Source organism: Nylanderia fulva, unplaced genomic scaffold (assembly GCF_048542155.1).
Source record: "Nylanderia fulva isolate GAGA-0341 unplaced genomic scaffold, ASM4854215v1 Scaffold7, whole genome shotgun sequence".
Taxonomy (NCBI): domain Eukaryota; kingdom Metazoa; phylum Arthropoda; class Insecta; order Hymenoptera; family Formicidae; genus Nylanderia; species Nylanderia fulva.
The window spans coordinates 3906685-3932819 of NW_028190807.1; the positions used below are offsets into that span (position 1 = coordinate 3906685).

General features: G+C 35.0%; 1 protein-coding gene across 1 annotated transcript in view; it reads right to left on the bottom strand.

The window, feature by feature from the left end:
- The window catches only part of rg (A kinase anchor protein rugose), a 319999-nt gene that overhangs the window by 116329 nt on the left and 177535 nt on the right, over positions 1-26135 (bottom strand). Inside the window, 1 exon segment of the mRNA XM_085488562.1 lies at positions 11124-11228. Coding sequence (XP_085344688.1) covers positions 11124-11228 — 105 coding nt within the window.

The following is a 26135-nucleotide window of genomic DNA, read 5'->3' on the forward strand; positions in this document are numbered from 1 at the left end:
TTTATGCCAGTGGATACAATGTCAGGGAAGCGTGATGTGGAACTAAATCCTCATCAGCATATCGATATACCGTTAGTACAGCCTTCGACTCTGTATGTGCTGACGAAACCGCTTCTTTTCTTTAGAAATCGATACGTTCGATTGTTCGTTACAAAAGATCAAACTTCGTATTTACGCTTTTTAATCTTGCAGCCTTTTATATATGTATATTAATATCGAAAATTAAAATATTATTAAATAGTATATTATCTTCTCGAATATTTTCGTGCGTCTAGTATAATTTTTTTACAAAGGCCAATTAAGAAAAATAATGTATGTACACGCGCATAAAGTCAGAAATCTCATTAAACGTACCGATGGGAAATAATTGGCTGGGTGAAAATTGTGCTAGATCCTATATGCGAACAATGTTTAAAGTTTCATTCTCGTGCCCTTTAATAATTTTCTAAATGTCATCGCGCACATTCTTTCCGTCATATTTTTCTTCTCTGTTTATCCAAGCTCTGCTCGAGCGCTCAGCTCATAAAAATATAAAACGCATGGTCCGTGAATAACTTACAAATCCCGCTACGTTACGCATTGTTCACGCGTAGGTGTAGCATTTTAAACTTTAACGCCTCTGCGCCTTCTCGCCGAGACTAGTACTATACATGATCCTCGGCAAACTAGTTTTAAAGAGGCTGCAATAGCGGTACTATCTTGCATGCTGATGCCTCATTATCTCCCCACTTCGGTGCCTTTGGGACTATGTGCAAATCACGACGAATTGTTCCTCATTAATACTCATTCGTTTTACTTACGTAAAACGGGCTTTGAGCGCGCTAATAAAGCACCGAGGAGCCATTACCCACCCTTTGATGTAAATGATATTAGACTGCCTTTCCTTTCTCTAAAATATTAAGAGCGTTCTTACCCCTCTCTCTCTCTCTCTCTCTTCCCCTTCCTCCTCTCGCTTTCTTTTTAAGATAAAAGAAACAGACATTAAGACTACGTGTTTCTCATTGTTCCTTCCTCTTTTTTTTCCCTTACTTTTTTATGCTCGCTTAATGCTGCATTTCTTAATTACTCTCTTTGTCCGAGCACGCCAAATGCAGTAACTCTGCGCTTCCGATAAAAATTTGCTAAACATCCGTAATAATGATTAATCATCGGACGGTATTTGGATAACGAAGATAGATCTCCAGGCTCCACAGCGTATGCGTATGTATGTAAGCGACTTTTGGAGTTGGAATTGTACGAGATACCGACTAACCATTCTAACCCGTATTACACGGGAATATGGCACGCTAAAGATGGAAATACGCGGCCATCGTTGACGATGTCTCACGAATTTCCGATTTTCCACTGCACCGAGCCATCTACATCGGGTGCAATTGCACCGACTCGATTACATCCACGGAATGTTTAGACGCTTGAGACTCGAGAGCTCCTGCCGTTTGAATTTTCGCGGTAAAGCTCGGCTGTAGTCGAGATGCAATGTCAGCATGGAAAGTTGCATCAGAGCCTACACTGGTAATTTTTTTTCCCTCTTTTTATAGTCTACTCTAACGTGGAAAAGATCGACGTTTCTCATGCGCAATTGAATGGATAAGAAAACGTTATTCCCGAATATTAATAAATACTACAAAAATCACCGATATGAAATAACTTTATATGAAATATAAACTATATAATAAGGCAAGAGAATTTTATGCGCTTATATAATCTTAATTCTATCAAACTCTAGCGAACTCTGCATTTCTAAAATTTATATTTATTTGAAAATTAAATCACATCTGTGTCATATTATTTAAGTGTAGCAAGGTAAAAAAAAAATATTTTGCATATTCGATTATAGATATATGTTGAAATCATATGCAATGTAGCAGTAGTAAGGTAACAGTAACGAAAGGCAAAGTGATCGATTCTACATATAATCGGAAATCTGTCGTCATCGCACGCAATACACAGGTGCACATTCTTCCCCGATGTCTTTCGACGACAAATGGGAAGAAATTCCGGGCGGTGCGAAGACTCGTCACGCGGCATAATATCACCGACACAGGCCACGAGTGTGCAGATATGGATATATCCCGCGTGGATCAATGCGCGGAGTCCGGGCATAACAAGGGCGACATCGTCAATACCGGGGACAATAATGCTCCGCACGGATGTCGCACGAACGGAACGTCGATAGGGGTGAATCGGAGTTGAAGTACAGCTCGCGCGCACGGGCGGGAAACGAGGATTTCCACAATCGAAGACAGAGTCGGGCGCGCGAGAGTTGGAAGTGACGAGGAGAAATTCAGAGAGGCAACGCGGCGCGATGAGGTAACGGCTGCGAGATAGAGAGAGAGAGAGAGGGATCTCGAGAGGGAGAAGGAGAAAGAGAGAGAGAGACGCTGTGATCGGGGTGGACGCCGTGATAAATCAATATATTCTGCTCACGCAATGGCGTAACGACGTCGAATCTCCGCTCGAGCATGTCCACTCGATCGCCTCCTCGTTGTCTTCATCCCGCCTTCATCCCGCTGATATTTTCAACTCGAATCATTCGAGAGTATCCCGTGTGTACATCTGCATTTGGATTGACGAGCACTCGATACTAGAATATTCTCCGCGAGAGAGAAAGAAGAGAGAGAGAGAGAGAGAGAGAGAGAGAGAGAGAGAGAGGGTCTGCTAACGCAGCAGCATGCAGTTATGAAAACTGGAGGGATGAAAATCGAACGGTACTCTTGTTACGTAGAGTGCTCATTCAAAAACTTGTCGACCGTCCACTAAATTGGTTCAAACGGACCCCATGATTTAGCGCGCAAACGTTCGTAAATCAATAACACAAAGCTTTTTCCCGAATGACGTTGATAAGCGGACAGAGAACATATTACAGATCAAAATTTATGTTGCACTTTAATATTGGATGGTCTGTGTGCACTTGACAGAAAAATATTACATCTTTCTTTTAATTCTCACATCATCTTCCTTCGAAGATATTTTTGTATCTTATTAGTTGGTTTATCATTATTTATTAACTATTTAGTTTATTGTAACTATTCTCTGCGGTTGGTTACGTCACGAAACTGTCGAGGCAAGAAATCATTTTCTTGTTGCTGCTCAGTTACTGCAGTGCAGGGAAATATAAGCGCACATGCTGTGTGATATATGTATAGTACATAACTTGCTATGAAATTTTTATAGAAATATGGCCGGTTAGCGAGTATCAGCAGAACATGTAACTTTATGCGGAAAATGTTACGAAAACTTTCCCTAAAAGCTTGACATATCTACCTCTCTTCAATTGTTAATGATATGTATTCCAGAAGCGCAAGAGAGAGAGGAAGAGAGAAACTCAATTTTCTTTAGTAGAACTTTCAATGTTTAAGTTGGATAAATATGTTAGACCAAAGTTAAGTTTGGAATTTGCATTTGTTGCATTTAATGTAATCAAGAAAGTAGTTTCTAAAATTTCGTAAATCAACACGCTCGAGGCGTGTTTCCCAACACAATTGCTATTTTAAACAATCATACATGTATAACTAGTATGTGGACTAGTTTGTCAATTTTTAATACCAGAGAAAACAGTCCGCTGATTCGGAAATTTGTCATGATTAATGGCAAATATCACTATTATATAGAAATATAAATTAGTATAAAAATTTCTTTCATGTACAATATATCGCATATGTATGTACGTCTCTACACACATTTTTTAAAACCTTTTTTATCTTCTATCCGTCCCAAATTATAATTAGTAGTACCGCTTAGTTTCGATTATCCTCTCCAGTTATTTCACCAAAAAAGCCCGAAATAAACCGAAATAAACTTCAATGAATTGTACGAGCAAACGAATGAAACCATGCGATTAATTGACGCCGGTCGATTTGCCGGAATATAAGCCGCGTCACGAGATTCGCCGGCATAAATTCTGGCGTGATCGCGACGCAAGTGTCACCATTATCGCGGCACTTGCCCCTAACCAGGATTAATATTCCGCTCCGGGTTAATAACCCAAGGTGTGCGGACACGTGTGCGTACAGGCGTCACACACGTGTACAGGGGCGTGTAAATGTGTCGTCGGCGTGTAACACGAGTGGGAAATGCAATTGTGTGACGCAGGAATGAAAATTATAACCGCGAAAGAGGGAGAGAGAGAGAGAGAGAGAGAGAGCCACCCAACCACCCTGGCGTTCCGCAGCTTCCTGTGCTCTGGTGAAACGTCGTAAACCTCCGTGCCGCAAAATCGCGAACGCTATTGCTCGACTTGATATATGATAATTAGACGACGCGCACGTGCAATCGAGTAGCGAACTCTTTGACTAGTGTTTGATATCTACGCTTGAGAACTCGAACAGCTAATTTAATGAGCTCGTTTTACACGTATACCTTATTAGTTCGTCGATACTTCTTTTCTCATCTCGGACACAAGCGTAGATGTCTATCTTTGGAAAGATGAAACCCTTTACTTTAACCCTCGTGCAAGTTTGCTTTTCCACGTAGATAACTGAAAGATCTTTAAACGATATCTTTTAACTTAAAGTCGAGCTCTATTACACGAGAAAGATAACGAGAAGGAGAGATCTCGCGTGGAAGTGCTCTTGGATATCTGTTTCCGTAAAAGCGAACTTCAAACATGATTTTAAAATAATAGATTTGATTTTAAATAATATTTTATACTGCGTATTACATCTGTGTGTGATATTAGAAGGTAATATTGTAAAAAAATTATATAGAAATAAAAAAGCATAATTGTAAATGTTAAAAAGTATTGAAGAACGATATCAAAACGATATGCATACTATGCTAATCTCATTCTAATAATTAATAATTCATTAACGACATACAATAGGATGGAATACCTGTGCAGAGTAATAATTATCGAATAATTGAATAAAAATCAGGAAATTACAGTTATACATTCTTGCAGATATGCATATAGCTGTTTCATTCGAACTAAAATATTTCTGTAATATATAATACAATGATAATCGAATCTATTACGAACAATTAATTGCTGAAAATTTGTCATAAATTCAAATGTAAAATTTACCTAACACGATCGACAAAGTATAATCTGACTTGAACAAACGCACTGTGACAAGACAAGATACGCGATCTTTGCTTTATTGTGTTACAGTCCATTGCTAATCGCCCGCATTAATATTTGACATTTAATTTCGCCATTGATCTCCAGCTCCACCCGCGTAGAAGGAAATTACATTACGGAAATCGTCGGATCCCTCTAGCGTACGAATAAATTATTCGCTACAGATATAGTGTGTACTATTCTCTGTAATAATGCAATTAGTTGATATCACTGTCGTTATGAATGTTTATAAATAATTGAAGTGTAATAATCCACAAGAGCAATTGTATATGAAACATAAAATACAAGCAAATTGCCAATTTCATAACTCATAGCTCTCTCTCTCTCTCTCTCTCTCTCTCTCTCTCTCTCTCTTTCTCTTTGCACATATTTATCTAGCATTTCTTGGCTTGAAGTTTATTTGTATAAACTAGATAGAACCGTGCATATTAAATGACGCTAAATATCGATTCTAGCTTCTCCTCGAGAAATATTTATCTTATATATAAATATGATTAAAACATTTTCATATATCTATCCAATAGTGTGTAAATATCTTCTGCATATTTGTTAAGAAGAACTAATTTATTATTTCATTTATTCAATTTTATTTATTGATTTTCTTTATAATATAGAAGCATATGTCTCTCTATATATCAACGTAGAGAACCTAAACCGAAACATTTTTTCTCTCTCTTGTATACGATAAATCTTTTCTCTCTTAAATTGTAGAACCAAAATTATTCACATTGATCTATAAACGTGTACATACATCAAATTCCTTTTTCGGAAAATATTGATGAATAGCAGTTTGTTGATCAAACATTGTATTTTTTCTCGGAAGAAAGGAATAACATATTCGTCGAAATTACAGTCTATATGCGTTTCCTGCAATATCGGGTACATCCATAACTCATCTCGCAATTTACGAAGACTGCAAATGGTTCTGCAATATCCATGTGATTACGCTTAAACGCTGTTAATAGTACGTAAACTAAATGGAACGCAGTATATAGAAGCGTAATGAAATTTAATGAAAGTTCAGAGTCTGTCAATTGGAAGTAATAGGGTCCAAATTCTAAAGGCTATGGCTTTAATAATCTTGTGTAATATTTAGTAGTTAATCAACCATTAATATCTAATTTCTCATTAGATATAATTCAATTATAAACTCAATATAATTATTAAGTCTTTAGCAATAAAAATTTATATATAAATTTAGGTAAAATCATAATTTTAAAAATATTAAAAATAACATAATGTTTAATATTTTTAAATTATAATTATCTAAAATTTTTGCTCATTATCTCCAAGCACAGAATATTAGTGCACGTGTTACAAAATATTATAACATATTTCTTGTTAGAGCAGAGTCATATTAGCCTTGTCATTGTTGCTTTAAAATATTATATTAAAATTTTTTTTTCATTTATAAAATTTGTTAAACTACACACGATTTTTAAACAGTTAATTAAATTAATGCAAAAATGTTCTAGCTTCTTTTTCTACCACTTCAATGTATACTAATTATTTATTAAAATACTCTCCTCTTGAAACACAGATTAACTATACGACTCGTACATGTATTGCTATAAAATGTCATTGATTTTTTTATGATATGTGCAAAATATCGTACGTAGAGTGCAATGTTCACCAACAGTAATCCGGCTTTACATCTCATCAAAATAACAATGCGACATAATACCAGGATAAAATCGAGTTCACGAACGTCTGTATTTCTCGTTGCAAATCGTTGCATTTTACGTAGTGAAAAACTGATATTCTCGTTTGCGTCTGCTACAAATTTATCACAAAAATTTTTAGATTATATTTTTACCCGCACATTATTCAGTAAAAATAAAAATATTACTTTTACAATATATTATATATGTATTTTGCGGACAGTTTTTCGGACAAATAGATTGATGATAACAGAATAAAAATTTTTTCTCAATTTTATTACAAAAAATTTTAAATGCTACTGGTCTTCTCTCTCTTTCTCTCTCTCTCTCTCTCTCTATTTTCTCTTTTATTTTATCTTTATTTTTCCAGAATTTCTAAAAAATATATTGACAAATAGCTCTCTAGAAATGTCAACTTCCAATGTCAATCTTAACGTTCAAATATGTGATAAAAAGAAGAGAAAAATGCTGTAATAGTATGCTGTAATAAGTTTTATTGCGAGTGTAGAAATGTCGTGTTTTATTAAACGAGCAGACGATAACATATAACGCAAAGATTTGATGTATCCAATCAACCGTAAACAACAGTACGTCAAAAGAATATCGTTACTTCCATATTCTCGTTATTTCCTGAAATAACACTCCGCAGTGAAGATTTCTATATTATCTGATATTTCCTTCAAGACAGTGTCTCGTACATTTTAATTTCCCTCCTCGCAAAAACATAGTATATATTCGCATCTTCATCCATAAATGACGAAATTGCTTTACGGTATCATACATTTAATTTAACTCTATTTTTTAATATTAATCACTTTGTATGCATTCAATTCTTTATTCTATTCATTGAAGAATTAATTCTGAAGATATAATGAAAACAATCGTGTAAATTCAATAATCTTATGATTTCTTGTTTATTTCTTATTCTTGAAAATCAGTTGTGTTTCATTTATTCTTGAAAATTCATAATTCTTCGTAAGATGAAAACTTCCACAATATTGATTAAAAAAGAGAAAAGAGAGAATATAATACAATATATATAGTGAACTCTTCATTTACAAAGCTCGGTCGATTTCTCAAAGTGACATAAATACGAATGCGTCGCAAATGGCACTTTCAAACTGCATTGTGTCTCTTTAACGTGGTCGTCGCTACGTTTGCGGTTTCTGTAGAATATTCGTCTGCTCGAAGATTCTAACAGAAAAGTACTAGAGATTTAGATAGAATACGCTTTCGCGCGCGAGCATTACGCTGGTCCATTATGCTTGGCTTAGATCTCAAAGAGATGGATGGCCTCAACAAACATACAATGAAATATATATATTGCGAGTCTGAAAACCACCATATATTCTAACGACAGATATTAAAGAAATGACGCGAAAAATGTTTTAGCATTAATACGTCAAACAGTTGTAAACTATTGAAAGCCAAGAGATTTTTATTGAAAAATTCAATAATGTAATTAAATTGAAGATGTAAATATATAGCATTCGTATTTTTCTTTCCGATTAATTTCGAGCAAACTTTGCTTAAATACAATTTTTCATCCGCTTAGACTCCAAGCCTTTATTGAATTATAAAGCAATAGTTTTAGAACAATCTGTATATACATGTACATATGTATTTTGCTAGCTATTTACCGTGTATAAGAGAAGCTAGACAGAGGCAAGATAACCCTAGCGTCCATGTACGGTCGAGGATAAGCGACGTAGAAACTCCTTTAATAATATTAACATTTCAGGCTGCTCAAGTTAAACTATAGAGCTAAGCAAGAACCGATCAGTGACAGATTATATCAACTGGCGCTAATCAACCAAAATTATAATTATATTATATATATATATATATACAGAAAATACGACCACTATTGTTATGTTCTTTTAATTTCTAATGCATTTTAATTTAAAACAGATAATGTCAATTTATAAATATGTTAAATATTTATATATATAAAGCTTAATTAACAAAATAATTATAATTTATAATTAAAACTTGGAAATTTTTAAAAAGATCTCGTGAAAATATCAAAGAAAAGTACTTCAGGAAAATATGTCAAGAATAGTAAGACATCCTGTACATAATAGATGGACTCAAGCTCTTTTATTCTGATGCTACTATACTGTACATCTTAACATTTATACATATATAGTGATCCTACCACACTTAAACGAGCATTTCCATGTCTAGTCCATACACGATACAAATTAATTATTGTCTCAGCAACAACTGTCAGATATGGCTTACCAGTTTCGCACAAGTAGAAATCCAACTAGGCAAGCCTTGTTTGTTATATGATGAGCTCGGATAAATCTAATTTGGATTTGATTTTGTCGTTTTTTATTAATACAAAAACAAATGAACAAAAAAAGGACTGCGGATGATCAGCGAAAGAACAAGATGTTCATAACTTTATCTATTCATCCATCTAGTTTAAATTTCTATTTACTTTCACGCCAAAAGTTTGCAGCGGAGGCTCAAGTGTCGTGTATGAGTTTGCGAAGAGCGACGAAAGCGTAAACGGATTTTCCTCCACCCGACATGGCGGCTAAGGACCCGCTATTATTTACAAAAGTTCGCCGTCCTTACTTTCCTTTCTCGCCAAGTCGTACGTTGCTTTTAACGAAGCGAGACGTACACGAACTTCGAAGATACACAGCAGGTGGTGTTTTTTGCGGAGTCTTTTGCTTTAATCTTTGCACCCGGGGTCATGGGAGAAACATGTTGTTTGTTCCAAATATAATGGGACAAGAGATATATGAACGTGTTTGTGCACAAATGCAAAATATACTTTTGTGTAGTGGTTGTATCTACATAAGCTATGCGGTTGCGTATTTATTTTTAATTAAATGCAACCTCGTTAATGATGATTAATTTTTTCTCTTAAAAATTAAGTTAAAGAAAGACACAAAGGACGAATTAAATAATTGACAAATGCAAAGATTCGAAAATAAACTATGTGTCATCGATTAACGGGAATGTACAATCTTATTACTCTATGGAAAAAAAAACGCATCGTCTCATCGTATAGAGAACTCGCGTGGCAAAGTTGCTGAAATGAACTGAGCGATTTATTTCTGCCAGTAATATCTTGACAAATCACTTTCCTGGTCAGTTATTATATGTGTCAGTAGAGTCGCTGTGTGTCTACATTGATCAATATCGATCAGATTAAACCATAGACTATTTTTCTATCGATAGTGCGATATCACGAGATCATATTTTTCCGTCAAAATCGATGTGCCTTTCTAGATACTTCACGGACACGAAAAACGGAGGACACGGACGATGCTTCGAAGCGGTAATAAATCATATGCTTCGTGATCGAAAAAATGTCATACCCGAGAAAAATTTGCCGCATAATGAATTTCGATCCTTTTGTGCGACGAGATTGTGCGTGTCCTGACGCTTTTTTTCTGTCAAATAGCGAACGAGAGAAAGAGAGAAAAAGAGACAGAGAAAAAAATCAAAAATTCGTATGTGTCCTACTTTACAATTTACTTTCCATCGTTCCAGCGTTGAGATTTCAACGTAAAAAAATCATCCGCTTTTTCACGTAACTTTAATTATTGCAATTTTATTTAACGCGCTTACTGCGTACATGAGACACGTGGTATTGATCGCTTCGTTCTTCACTGACGACAATTCGCATTTAGCAACAGAATTGCTCCGCCGCAACATAAGGGAGCAGGCGAAGTAGTAAGTTCTACGATAGTGCCAGACGCAACGTTGATTGCGCTGAACGTAGATATTTGAATTATTTAGGTGTATGTTAAGCACTTACTTGGAATTGAACAATTCTCAATTCGAGTATTATATTTCAGTCGATCATTTATAAAATAAAAATGTAAAAACTTAATTAACAATAGAACACGCGCGTATCAATTGCACATACATATGATCCGCGATTATACTTGTAAAATGTGTCGACTGATAGAAAAATTAGATAAATCGCAAATTATATAAGTGCGAAGTATAAGAAATCTTATAAATTGATATAAAAATTAGTCTCTTTCTATATTGCGTAAAAAAGCGTCAATACGAAGAGAGAAGAATGAGTAGTTTAAGACTTCAACACTGTACACTCTATCCGATGATATCCGAGAAGGATCTTAGGAATCACTTTTCTATCTTCGCGTGTTCTATCTCGAGAAGTGCTTTATAAAAAATGCGTTGTGTACACATACACACACATATATACAACATATATATATATGTGTGTGTGTATATACAATACGTTTTCAATTTCAATTACTGATATTACGATATCGACAAGCGCCCGCTAGCACGTATAATATTTTCCACCGCATTCCCCTTGGATTTACGTCAGATATTTTCCGCACGTAATTAATTCGACCTAGTTTAACGTCACGATGTTCACTTACCTGGAGATTGGGTGGGCAATGATCGAGAAGCTCCAGCATATGCCTGATGTTCTGCGCGTCCTGTATCACGAAATTCAGTTCCATGTCGAATTCACCGCCCACGAGCTGCACATAAAAAAAAAAAAAATAAAACATGTTAAAAATATATTGTACAATTGTGCGATATACATCATAGCGGCAATATAATTCGTACAATGTTTCGTATAAAACAATGCTGACAAGCAAGGTTTATTCCAACTAAATACATGTTATTGGCTTTTGTGTGTTCAAATATATGAGATAGTAGTCATAAATAATAACTCTGAATCTGCAGAGTTTGCGAGGGAAATGTATACATATACCGTCAGTATTTAATCGCGGAAATGTTACTAACTGAAAGCCCCCGTCGTTCGATACCCGGATGTACGTCAAACGAGTGGTTACGTAACGTTATTCCGTTATATCAAAATTCTGCAAACGATGCGCAGCGTGAAACAAATAAAACTGTTTTGACAAACAATCGCCGATCATCTCATGACAGTATTGTTATTAATATTAATTGGTAGGGTATACTTTCTCATAAACTGAAATGTGTCGTATTACTTCTGTGTGTATACAATTTCTCGGTTCATTAAATATATTTAATTTGTCCAATGTTGGAAAACAATATTCGCGATTTATGCGATACGCTTAAAACGAATAATAAATATCAACGTTTTATAATACACGTATCAACAAACGAAAATTTACATTTGGATTATATCGATGTACATATACATATTGCATATTTTTAAGAGCATCGCAATATTCGTCCGTTATTGTGCATAAAAGGATATAATGAATAAAGCTACTTTTGTTTGCACTTTTTCTCATGGTGAAATATTTCACGTGACATATACGTATGTCCACTTAATCTGCATATTGTGCGGACAATTCGGTAAAATACAGAGAGTCGTAATTTGACGAAACTTTAAACGTATTTCGATTAATTGTGTAACATAACGACGTGTTTTTATACCTGAGACGTCGCTTTTACGCTACAGACAAAACATTTCGGACACGAAGAGTTTACGGGCTACGTCCGTTTGCGGTTATTCTTCTTGCTGAAACGACTTATATATAGCCGGACCGGAAGTGCTGCCTTCACGGAGAGAGCGTAATTTCCGGAGAAGTATCTCATCCCCAGCATCGTCCTTCCACCCTCTTTCGTTCTCTTCGCTTCCTTGCTTCATCTTCTTCCAGACGTTCGTATACCGGTATCGATCATGAATTTCTTAAACCATATCTGTGTCTAAGGGAGAGCCATGGCCAATTTTTACGAGCGTCGATTGCTCGTAAAAATTCATAACTTAACGCAGGACCGTTTATAAAATTGATTGCGCCAGCAATTGAAAGAAAAGCTTATCTCGATTCGATAGCCAGATTCGATATCCGGAAATCTCTCAGCTTCTGAGCACTGGTATTATAAAGTTGAAGCTTCGAATCTCAGTTTTAACAACAACAGACGCGAAGTACATCGGAGGATCTCGTTACATTCCGAAAGAATACTCCCGAAACTATTCTTCTGTGAAGCACATGAGGATAGGGGCGCGCACTTTCCGTTGAAAGGAATTTTACTCTTTTACAAAACTCGCGCAACTGATACCGCGATTGGCGCCGGTGAAGTGTAAACTATAGAGTTGAGAAAAGAGAATCATTATACAAAAGCGCGTTCTATATCTTGCTTTTCCCTAGCACTTTAACTACGACGGTGAAAGCTCATGTTGCGCGTAATAATATGACAAAGTTCGTATTCAATCTGATAACTCTCGAAAACTAAAAGCGCCTAGTATAAATTCAACAAACATTTCGTCGCATTTAACTCAACGCTGCAGATAATCTCTGCTGGAGATTGATTTGACGTCGACTGATTAGAATGCTGCTATAATTTTCTGTTTGTGTACACGAATAAATATTATTAGATTAAAATGATATAAAGTGAAGCAAAATTTTCACGGTACAGCACAAGCTTGGCACGCTTTCAACTATTTATAACGTAATTACATTTTTGTGTACGCGATGCACCAAGTAAGAGTGTATAACTTCCTCGTCTGGAATTTAATTTAATTCTTTTACATTTTACATTTTATGCGTATATGCTGCTAGCTATTTTATTCACCAAAAATTAAAACCGTTAAGAATAAAGTGTTACTTAATCTTGCGTTTTAATAATAAAAAATATCTTTCTGAATGAAATTTATGAATTAAAATTTTTTCAAGTACGAGAAATATTTGTTATATTATACGTAATTGAAATGACAAAAAAATTGATTAGAAAAGAAGAAATTTATTCACAATTGGTTCACGGTTATCAATTATCAATTACTAATATTGCACGCTTATCATTGTACCGAAAGGCTGAAATAGAAAACAATATGATTTACATAAATTCAAAGTTTACATTGTCGTGTATTGGCAGTTGCCGGAAATCGTTGATCCCTAGAGGAAAATAACTTTCTGTGCGATAGAAAAGAAAGAGGGAGAAAGGAGTGGAGTACTCTCTCTATTATTGCCGATAGAGGGGTTACGACGCCACCAAAGCGATTTCTCGGATGACCCGTATCACTTGCACGGATCTTAACAGCTCGTGTGCCAAGAATCGAAAGGATAATCGAGCGACGTTTTAAAAAACATTTCCCGTGTAAAAAGAGATCGATCTGCAGCTTTCATTGTCGTATCATTCAGTTGTTTTTTTCAAGAAAAGCAATTTCACACGTAAGTACTTATTGTATATTCCTTTGTCCACCGAACACTAAAATTTAATGGTTAAACGTGATTCAAGCTTATTCAAACATAAAATAATTCAATACTATTGTAATTTTTTACATTTTTTTCTCAAGATTCTAAATTTTTCATGTAAGTCATTCGCGTACTTTTTCGAGTGCAGCAATTCCTTTTGTTACTATAATGCATGAACGGTCATACAAAGTATACCTATAATGCGCTCGTTTGAAGCACGATACCACTAGCAACTAAACTCAAATGACGTTATAGATACTGAGAGAGTGTACGGGCGAAAAGGGAGCCTCAACTGGTGAATTAAGGTCGACTGGCAGAGCTGACCGTTAATTAGATACCACTCGCTTTTACACCTGCATATCCTCTCTGACAAAAACAGCTGCGCAAAGCAGAGTGTACACCTAACTTGCGTTTCGCCCAGATCCATTAAGCAAAGTTGCAAACTTACAGAGCTGGATGTATCAAATCGTTTTAAATTGGTAATGATACCTTTAGTATAAGTCTCCTTTCTACCGTTATATTATACAATGAACTCTATTTCTCGAAATAAAATTTTATTAAGTCTTTCGCATCTATTGTTGATATACGGCTTAACACAGAGAGAGAGAGAGAGAGAGAGAGAGAGAGAGAGAGAGAGAGAGAGAGAGAGAGACAATTGTCATTATTTTCACTCAATTAATTATTTCCACTCAATTTAACGTTTCGGTTGTTGAAATTTAATAGTACTCAGCTTTGTACAATAACTCTCTTATAAATTTCACTAATGAAATTTATTTTATTGTATTACACTATCCAACAATTATTTCTGTAAAGCAGCATAATTGTAAATTTGACTGAGAAATCGATATGCTAGTTCTATATAAGTCATATTCGAAGTATGGTGGATGGAACCATCATTCGTGTTGCTTGTGTGGAAAATCTTTATCGAGTTACCTTAGAGACGCGACAAATCCTGTTTGTGAAATTTAAGATGCCTTCCATTTCCTCTGAAAGCGTATTTTCCTTGGCTCTACTATTTGTAAATGCTATTAGTCTTAATTTATTATTGGAAATTAGTAAAACAAAAATTTTTTTAGTAAAAATAGAAGAAATGACTTTTTCTGCTTCAGAATTAGTATAACTTATAATTGTAAAAAAAAAAAAAAAAAATATACAATATATATATACATGTATATAACTTTTTTTAACAAAGATACATGTAAAAAAATAACAATAAAAACGCGACTTGATAATTGAACAACTAATATTTATTAATATGTATTATTTATAAAATATTTTGCTTTTTAAAACGTATACAAATCGCGTTTATGCACTGTGAGACTTACGTATATCATCTCGCGGCAGATCAGAGGATCACAACCGTTATATCATTTCTGCCAGGGTAAGCAAACGTGTCTGTGTCGGATCGATGAGCACGCATCTACTTCGGGATGTCATTAATCTACATCGGGATCTGCATTTCCATCGCTAGATGATACGGTCCAGTATTCCGTGTGCTCCGGTGAGACTTCCGCGAGATCTCCATCGACTGTATTTACATATCGGTATAAGGGGTTTACGGTTACGTTTTGAAATGTCGACTCTGTAACAAGTCACCGCTGGGAAACATAACTCTGACAATATGAGTATGTTACATTTGAATTTATAATATCGCACGCGACGACGCACATACTATGAGATACACGTCGCACATACACGTCGAAGTAATCTTAGTCAGGTTAACTACAATATACAACTGCGTGAGAAACACTGCGACTTATTTTTTTTATTTAAGGAGCCAAATAATTGCAAAATTATGTGGCACAAAAACTATCTATCTATTCTCTTCATTTTCAATCAATATTGAATTAACATATTTGAATAATTTTTTAAATATTTTTTTCTCATGTTTGATCGATGCTTTTGCTGAATAAATTCTTTCTGAATTTTAATTATAATTTAAATAAAGTCAATTTTTGACGACCTTAATTCATTAACAATTTTTGATAAAATTAATTATAAAATAATTAAAATACATAAATTATATAATTTCTTTAAATCAAATGATCAAATAGTAATTTATTTATGTTTAAATAAAAAAATATAACAATTGAATCAATAATTTCTAACAATAGAGAAAGAAAAATATATATATGTTTTACACTATATTTTTATATTCAATATTTCTCTAAAGCGCTTAGACATACACCTATCTAAAAAAATTACTTTATAAAACTCTAAATATTCAAGAATTCTATATCTATTTTTAAAAACTTTTTAAAAAAGAAATTTTTAATTCTCTTTTCTATATATCTTTTTATCTATCTCTTAAAACTTTTTAAAAATGAAATTTTAATATTTTAGTAATTTTTCCAAGTGCACTCAACCCATTTAATTTCGCAAGAAAATGTTATCATCCTTGAAAGATATTTCTTTTTATTTTCTTTCAACGCAACTAGTCGTATAACTATTTTTTTGTATCAATATACAACCCTTTCTATTTTATAAATTTCAATATAAAACCTTTTAGTAGTAATACCCTTTCTTGTTCTCGTCATTCAATGTTATTGCAAACCAATGTCTTTATATAAGTGACCTCTCTCGACAGTTTGTTATTCCATCAGAATGAGAAATCGAAGAATTGGAACTCTGGAATATACATTGCACGTATATCACATTCGAACCGCTGTATAGTCGAACTGTCCGACTATGTGGACGTAGTTTTCTTCGCGGTTCGCGGCCATTCGATCTAGTATGGGGAATTCTCTTTCAAGGCTATACACCAGGGGTTATTTCGATAGGTTATTTGCAAACTGTATCTCAGGGAATTTCGACCCACGTGCCTTTTGCCTCTTTCCTTATCTTGATATTTTATGAGTTCTGGCATTCAGTCGTAGGGAGAATTTTAGTAATTTTCTTCCTCCATTGAGAAATCAGAAACTTTGCTGCTTCTTCTTAAACATTTCACCGTGTTATGACTCATTTTCCACTTCAAAAGAAATAAAAACTAAACGAGATTCATCTAATTTAAACGTAATCAAAAATTATGTTTATTGTAAATACTAAACATAACAGAGAAAGAGAATTAATAAATTTACTTGTCAAATATAATAATATAAAATAAATCTTTTATAGTTTAACTAAAATTATATTTTTGTCTAAATACATTTATAAGTTTTATTTTACGTTTTAAAATTAATACTGTCCGCATCTGCAATGATTAAATACGAATGCAGAAAACTGAATACTTATGAGCTTTTACTTGTGCGTTAATCCATAATAAATATTACATTAGTCTTATCTTTCCACTTTTTTAGAATTTTTTATTTTTTAATTTAAAAGTGAATTTTTTTTTACTTTTGATTCTCTCTCTTTTATTTATTTATTTAGTTTTTTTTTTTCAACGAAATCTGACGCGTCAAATAAACTATAATCCAGCTTTTATACGGTTATTCCATTCTTTTTCTCTACTACTACCGCTTAGCATTTATATTTAAATTCCGTTGTTTCTAATAAAATAATAAATAATTTGAGATTCACAATTATTCTTCTCTTATAGTGAATTTTGTTATTGGCGCTCAGTCATCAATAAATTTTCAATGCTATATATTTCGGCCCTGTGCAATTTTATGCGTATATATATATATACAGAAAAGAAAAGTTATAATTAATAACTCATGAACTCATAACAATAGCTAGTAGCGCAAATAACTAAAACCATTTACTGATATTTAACTCTTGTAAAATACGTTTTAGTTCAATCATATTTCATCTGACGAGCAGACATTTTATAGATAGAACAAATAAAAATTTGATATTCAGAAATGCAAAGTTTTTAGTGCGGAAATTTATTGTCGGATAAACGTTTGATAAAAATTCTGTTACTATATATCGTTAACTGCATACTAGCTTTTCTTCAAAGAGGTGTCCGTTACATATCGGTGCCTTTGTGAAAATCGAAATGTGATTCTAGAGGCACTAGCAATGCGCATATAGCGTTTCAACTATATGTCGATGACAGTACATTGACTCGGGATGGGAAACGTGACATCACTACGAGAAGCAAAATCACAAACTCCTGAAACTATCCGGAACAATCCGATAAGTAACATACATCGCGTCGAGATTCCCGCAACGCACGGGGGCCAGTCATTTATGTATGAACAGTATAGAGAGATTCCGCTGCACTGGCCGTGCCCGTTAATAGATTGCATCGTTAGGCAAGGGTCATTAGTGAATACGCCAAGCGAGCTAATGGAAATCATCCTATTTGGCAGCGCTTTCACCGTAGGGCAGCGCGGAAACGATGAAAAACAAAGGTTTTGACGTATACGTGTCCGCGAATTAATGCACGCTCGGACTGTAATCGGGCGTACATTGCGTAACCAATATTTCGAAATACACCGGAATGCATTTGAATGCAAATTTTCTCGTATGCATAATGCGAGACGAAAATGCTGCATGTAATAAATAATGACAGCGCGCGCACGCTTCATTATGCGTGCGCTTGATTGAATCGTATCCATCGAATTGTTTTGTTCAAGTACATAGAAAATCATGGTAATGATAGTAACGATAATAATCATTTCAATAATTCTCTACAATTTTGCATAATGTCATGCAAATGCATCGGAGAATTTTACATCGGAGGGCGCGTTTATGTAACTGTGTACACACATACATCCTCGTTCATTTTTATGATCTCGCGATCTTCATGATAACCCGTTCGCGGAAGAAATTAATAGTAATACCCCGTTATATAATTGGATCACGAGCCAGCACCAGCCAGCGTAAGCGGTCTGTCATTCCCCAGCCCAACCCCGAACTGACACCGGACCGATGTCGCATCGTCGTCGAGCGTCCTCGAACACGCGTCAGAGGGGTATAATCCGAAAGCCGTCTTGAACCGTTGCACCGGTGTAAACTGTCCGATTTGCATTCGGAGCAATGTTCAAGTCGGGGTCAATCTCACGATTCCCGGCTCTGTGTGTCCGCGTGCCGGCGAATCCCAAGTTGGGATCATGTTTGGTAAATGCTGAACCATGCCGTTCCTAGTGTCGTGGAGAACGTCACGAAAGTGAGATCACGAGTTCCCGCGTGTCCGACATTACAATTAACAAAGCGGTTATCGCCAGCTGTCACCGATTTAGATAACGCAAGCGTTATCTTCCTATGCCTATTTATGAGTGCAAAACGCGCGGTTATTAAAAGTGAAGTGCAGGTTTGCAGAATTTTTAGGAAAAGTGCGCAATCAACTATATTTTTCAAGAAGCAAAACGCTGCAAGTTAGAAAACGCGCAAAGTAAACTAATTTTTTTTCTCTTAAATATATTCAAAAATTATTTGAATAATGTATAAAAATTGAGATAAGCTAAAATAAATTTCTCAAAATTTATTCTTGGACATATTCACTCCCTCGACACCATTTTCGGATAATTGCATAACATAGATATAATTCAGGATCTTTGGTATCGATAGTCATTAGTCTACGTATTAATCTGACGGATGTTACTAATGTCTCTGAGACATGTTAGCTTCATCTCATGTATTCTATGCTATTTAACACTGTCGACGTTCACGTACAGCAAACGTCGACTTGGCTCTCTCGGAGATGCTTTCCCTTAATTAATGAAACTTGTGACATCCTACTGCGGATTGCGTACCGTATTTCCTCCAGCTTTAACGAGAATACGCAAAGTGACGAAGGAGTCGTAAATAAGTCAAATAATGACGTCCATTGGGAGTTCTATTGTCTCTTTTCTCTCTCTCTCTCTCTCTCTCTCTCTCTCTCTCTCTCTCTCTCTCTCTCTCTCTCTCTCTTTTTCTCTCTCCTCCCTTTCTTTCTCTTTCATTACTATTATTGGTGAGCTTGGTTAGGGAAAATAGAAGTGGAATCGTCCAAAATCATCGGAGAGGGATAACAGAAGAGGGAGCAAAGATAAGAATGGCCGCGGGAGAAATCGGACGGTGTTGGTGTGTCGTTTGTGTGAGATCCTATTCATCGGTAATGATATCTCTTTTGTGCCTGATGAAAGCTCTAATCCCGTGATTAGTCCGAGTATTTGGCAAGGCAAGTATGGATAATGATGCCAAATGCTAAAAGAGATATTACTGGAATTATTGTAAATATATATCGGGATTTTCAACTCTTTCCTTTCTTGTTTTTTCATAATTTCTACGCGTTTTGGTAATGATTTCTTCCAAGTCCGAGCTGTAACAAACTATTCTAAAATCTAACTATTATAAAATAACTTTTTTAATATATATATGTACAAAAAAATATATGTATGTATCGGCCAATAGAAGCCAAACGCATTATTGCGAAAAATTGCAAAAATTACTTTTTTCGCTAATTAGGAATTAGTATCTTTTAGTTGAGATCTCTAATTCCAGGGGAATTAAAAGGGGAATACTGTAATTAAAGATCTCAACTAAAAGATTCCTAAGTAGCGAAAAAATACATTTTTGCAATTTTTTTGCAATAACATCGCGTTTGGCTCTATTGACCGATATATATATATATATATATATATATATATATATATATATAAAATATTAAGAATATTTTATCGGCTCTCGAAATCAATACAAATATATATATATATATATATATATATATATATATATATTCGTATTGATTTCGAGAGCCGATAAAATATTCTTAATATTTTTTAATATATATTAAATTATTAAATTCTATCGGATATAATAAACGTATACATGTATAATGCATTATTTTTTTAACATAGCAAATAAAAAGAAAAAATGTTACTTCCAAATAGAAGAATTTGTTACTTGCAAATAGAAACTTGGACAGACTCGATCTAAAATATATAGAAAAATATTCTCCGTTGAAATGTCTGAAGTTTCCCGACACTATATACCTTGTCCAGTTACGAATAGTTGCATTCTGGAACGAGAGGGAGTTTTCAAATATGCTGAGTTCTAACACGAGGTATTGCTCTCCTTTCCGATGTCGGTAAGAATAAAAAAGTTTCAAAATGCTGAGGAATGTTAGCCACGCATAGAGATTATTCAGCAAAATGCAGAAAAGAGAAAGGTCAGTGGAAATATTCGACGTAATATCCTAGAGCTTTGTTTTCGCAATAGAAAAAATTTCATAATCAACAAACATTTCAACTAATGAGAAGTAATGAGAACTTAAATATATTCATTTATTATCGTTTAATTCTGCGAAAACTCTCATCGTTGTAAACAAAACTGTTAATTACATACTAATGAATTCGTGTTGTTAATGAGAATTAGTTTCAGTTCACAGATTTAAAAAAAGCTGACCAATACTATAATTTCGTTGTGAAGCACAGTTCAAATAAGGCTCAACTCATTTGGTTCAGTGTTGCATATTAAATAGCAGCCATTACTAATTGATATAAACAATGATATAATTAAATTCAAATAAATCAGCATTGATATGTCAAGTGCTGAAAAATTATTTTTATGTCTTTATGATATAAAATTAACGTATAAGCAAAGTCTATTTTTAAAATAATTCATGTCTTGAATCTTATGTCTTAATGGTCAGTTCTAACGGCTTTTATTTTTAGTTATCTACTCGATAATATGATCGTCTATTAAACGTGTAAATATATAATTAAAATATATAATATATAATTAAAAACTATTTTTACAATAATCGATACCATTATTTTTAATCGTCTGCTCTTTGAGACCGTTTTATTTAAGTCATATATATTATCTTTTAACACATCTGCCTTCAAAATAATTGTCAACTAAGTATGTGACATGTATATCTCTTTTGCTCTAAATTTGTTGCAAAATACCAAACATATCCTAATAACGTTTATATATAAAATATATAAGTTTTTATTTTCAACATCAAAGTAACGCATATATTGTACTTTGGAGGTATAGCATGGTTTATCGATTCCGAACAACAAATCTCCATTCAAACAACTTTAACGCTATGTATGTATATATGCGTGTGAGAATCAGTTAATGGATTAATTAAAATAAACGTGCCAGTTACAGGTCTGTCAGATTGTTGCAAAACCGTACACGTCATTATTTACACCGAGTTAGCCTGCTTCGTATCGAGAATAGAGTACCGTGTTAAAATCGATCGGGCTGATCCCGTTTCCATGTATTGTCCGTTTTCCACGTATGGTTAACAATCTGTCGATACGTTTGTTAATCTCGAGAACCAAAAACTGATTGATCTAACCGAATTTGGAACGATGACGTTGTTACGCGCGACATGTGTAAAAGGATATACGGTTGACATTGGTAATAACGAAAATTTAATTCCCTCATATATATGTGTATGCAAATCTCTTTTTTTCAATCAAAATAATAACTGCATAAATATTTGCTATGCGATATAATAAATATTCGAATAAACTCGTACTTGATTTTGTGTAAATAAAGAATTAATCGATACAGTCATTAACAGAAGGCATAATTATGCAACTCGAATTTGATACTAGTAATATTGCGAGCCTGGCAGTTTATCTTCTTCATACTTATCAAGCGATAATGACGATGCGATCGATCTAATCCATTCGAGTACTTCGCCCATAATTGAACGTGATTGAAGTGACTCATCTCGACGCAATGAAATTTAGCGATCCAATCCGTAGGCAATCTGAGGTCTGTTTGTGTTTCTCGTTGTTAGCACTGTCGGCTACACATGGATCATTCATTCTGAAGTACAATGCCTGTAACGTGGACCAATTTCCAACCGATAGAAACCTCTCGGCCAGATATGCATCTATCGATCCGTTTGTTGTTATACTACGCGAATCTCAAATTACTCCACCTCATTTCGTTGAAATACACGTTAATCATATTTGAACAAACTCGTACAAATTAATTTTGCCTTTCGCTAAAAATAAATTAAAAAGAAAATTTCAAAGATCTGATATTTCGATATTATTTATTTGTATAAAATTACGAATCGATCGGTTATTATGCGTGTACACGATTTAGTCAGTTAATAGATTCCCGGAAATTATTTGCCGAAACTATAATTGTAAGCGATCATCAATTCCGTCATAGAGAGAATTATGGAAGTGCAAGGTCGGAGCAAAACGATTCCAGACGATCTTCTACGCGGTAAAATATGCGTAGGGTGAAATCTCGGGAACGACAAACAAAACTGAGAGCCGCGGCATGTTGACGTCACGAGGGCGCCCGCCGTGCTTTTCAGAAGATCGAGTGCCGACAGGGAAGCGAGCGTGGGCGGTTGGCTTAATTGGAGGTGAGAGGGAGATCATAATTTTACGTCGCGACACGAGGGCGACCGGCGGGTGCCGAGGCGCCTGTAATTTGTAACCTGCGTGCTTTGAGAGGGCCACGCCGCCGCACTCTGACAGACTGCAAGATCGGAGTATTAGCTGGAGGCAGCCGTGCGTGACATCGCATAATCGACCCCGACGAGCCATGATACGACGAGTAATCGACGGGTTTCAATTCAGAAAGCGAAACATTCGCGCATGAATATCTAAGCCTGACGTCGAATTCCAACGCGCGCTAGCATTTACTTTACATTTACTTTACATTGAGATGTTCGTTTTTCTCATCAAAATACCGGGAATTTATGTCAACTCGCGTTTCATATATGTATATATGTATGTATATGTGCATATATATATCATACATTCATATATAGAGAAATAGAAGCAACTGCAGAAGCCTGCTTATTAGACATATATATAGTTATGTTAATCATAATAGAAGTATAGGCATTTTCTTACAAGATAACGAGATAGCAGCTATCAATGTTTTGAAACTTTTAGATATACGTAAATAATGTATATACATATATATTGTTATAATATATCATATATATATTATATATACATATATTGTTATATTTACTATCTCACAACTCGTAAGAAAATGACCATATTTTTATTATGACTAATAATTACCGTAACTATGTTTAATAAGCAGAGTTGTTAGCTTCTATTCTTCTCATTTGATATATAATATTAACTATCTTCAATGCCTATTAATTCTCATAGTTCAAACGGTCAAGCAGTTAATCAACGTTCGCTATCAATCTATGTGCGAATGATTGATCAAGATGTATTATAACAGACACGACGCAGTGAGGCTGCAACTATTTGCGTAAGGACTCGCACGAAGATCGATTCGGCGAGCAGAGAACCAAGTTCTTATCTGGGGATGTACGTCCAACGCCAGTTTATACTGGGTATTGGTGCTGACAGTTTGCTTTCGAATTCAGGACACAACGGTTGTATTTACTAGAACGTCAAACGCGCGAAAGTATAGGATGCATTCTATTCGACTTTTACACTTAGCGTGTCGAGTTCGTAGCGCATAGGATTCTATCTAGCTGTCAACCATCGCGCAAATAATTATGTGTGTGCACAAATTCTAAATTCATGTATGCGTTATTTATTCGAGTCGCTCAAATGCAATACCTTTGTCAGGGAAAAACTAAGGGAGAATACAATAAAACCCTTATCTTTCTTTTTTTTTTAAATTCATATTATTCGAGCAATAAAAATAAACCGCGCTATTCAAAAACGGATTAAATCCAAAAATTGAAACGCGTAATTTTTTACATTAGAAAAACAATCGTAACAAAAATTGTAGAGAGCAGATAAAATTGAAAAAAATGCTAAAGTTATTTTTAATAACACCCTGCTTTTATAATTCGTGATTACATTAATGCGAGAAAGTTTCGGACATTCGTAAATCTGTAATTCCATATACATGCTAATTACTCTGCCATTCCGATAGTTCCATATTTCTATGATAATGAAAACTTTGTTAATGCGTAGATCTAATCAAAATGCGCCAAGGATAGTTTATCACGCCTCAGAAATTTCAAGCGTCGCACGCATACTGAAACAAGTCCATATTCATCGCGTGCCAACCGTTATCCTACATTTTTTTCTTTTCAGTTTCATGCTTCGGCAATGCCGTTTTCATTTCTACGTGCGTGGTGGAAAATTCCGCGAACAGCGCTAACAGAGACGATAACGAGCAAATGTGAGTAAACCAAATCACAGATTTAATGACGAGAGCGCTGATGTCGACGCGCAGTCGTGCGATTTTCACTTAACGATAAATATCCATAGTGATTGTAATAAAAACTTGGAATTGTAAAAATATTCACGTATTGATTTTTGATTATATCTTTCTTGCAATTATAGATGACATTATATCGCGGGAAATATATTTCTAAACTCTTGTATAATTTGAGATATATAAATTCTTCGCGTTAGATCAAGTGACAAGTTGTATTTTCCGCTTCTAAAAAATGGTTCAAGTACGTTTGACACAATCGAACCTGAAAATACGTAGAATCGATGTTTCCTCTCTTATCGCAACGCGTCGCAACAATCTGTAGCCGGATTTGTCGCGATGGCCACCATAAGGTACTTGAGCGGCGTCGAATGACAAAAAGTCGACAGAGAAATACCGGAAGGTGGTGGGCGAGAATTGTAAAGCGCGCGCGAGAGAAGGCAAAAGAAAAAAGAAACACAGGAAGTTGGGTCGCAATGCCGGCGCAGATGCCGCACTCGGAAGTCGGCGAGACGTAGAGGAAGACGACGGTTTGTCTCTGAGGGAAGATCAAACGAAGCGTCTGGGTCGAAAGGCTATGTCTACCATCCAGTAGACGTAACCTCCCTTCTTTTTGGTGCCCCTCTTTCTCTCCGGTGTGCTTCCTCTACCGCTTTTATCACCACCGCATCCCTCCATCTACGTGAGTCCGTCCTTTTAGAGGAGATCGTTCTACGAACGCGAACACGGAATCTGGTTCTCAAAGTTTCATTACGCGTAACATTTAATTTGCTCTCCCGTGGTACGTCAAATGGGTCACTCTCTCCGGAGTCGACCCTTTATACATTTCAGAGTATCATTACCCTGCCTTTAATGAAGATATTTTACAATTTATTTTAAAATAAACTGCCGCGCGAAAAACGACGGACGAAACTATTAATTTAACTATTAATATATTTCGCCGTAATTAAAAATTCGTCTAATGAGATATTTATTGTCAAAGATTTTTTTAAAAATCCATTAAAGGCTTGGCGTCACGGGCGAAATACCTTTTTCCCTGCCGCGAAGCAGAAAGTGGTACAATAGGTCGTTATCGTTATACCCCTCGCAATCATACGGCAAAATAACGAGAAAAAGTTGGAGTGAAAGCCCCCTGGGGCAAGTTGAGCGGCAGAAATAAAAATCAACCATCCAAATTTGAAGGCTATAACTTTCGTCACTCGTTCGCTATTTAAATAGACTCAACCTAGTCCGGTCAAC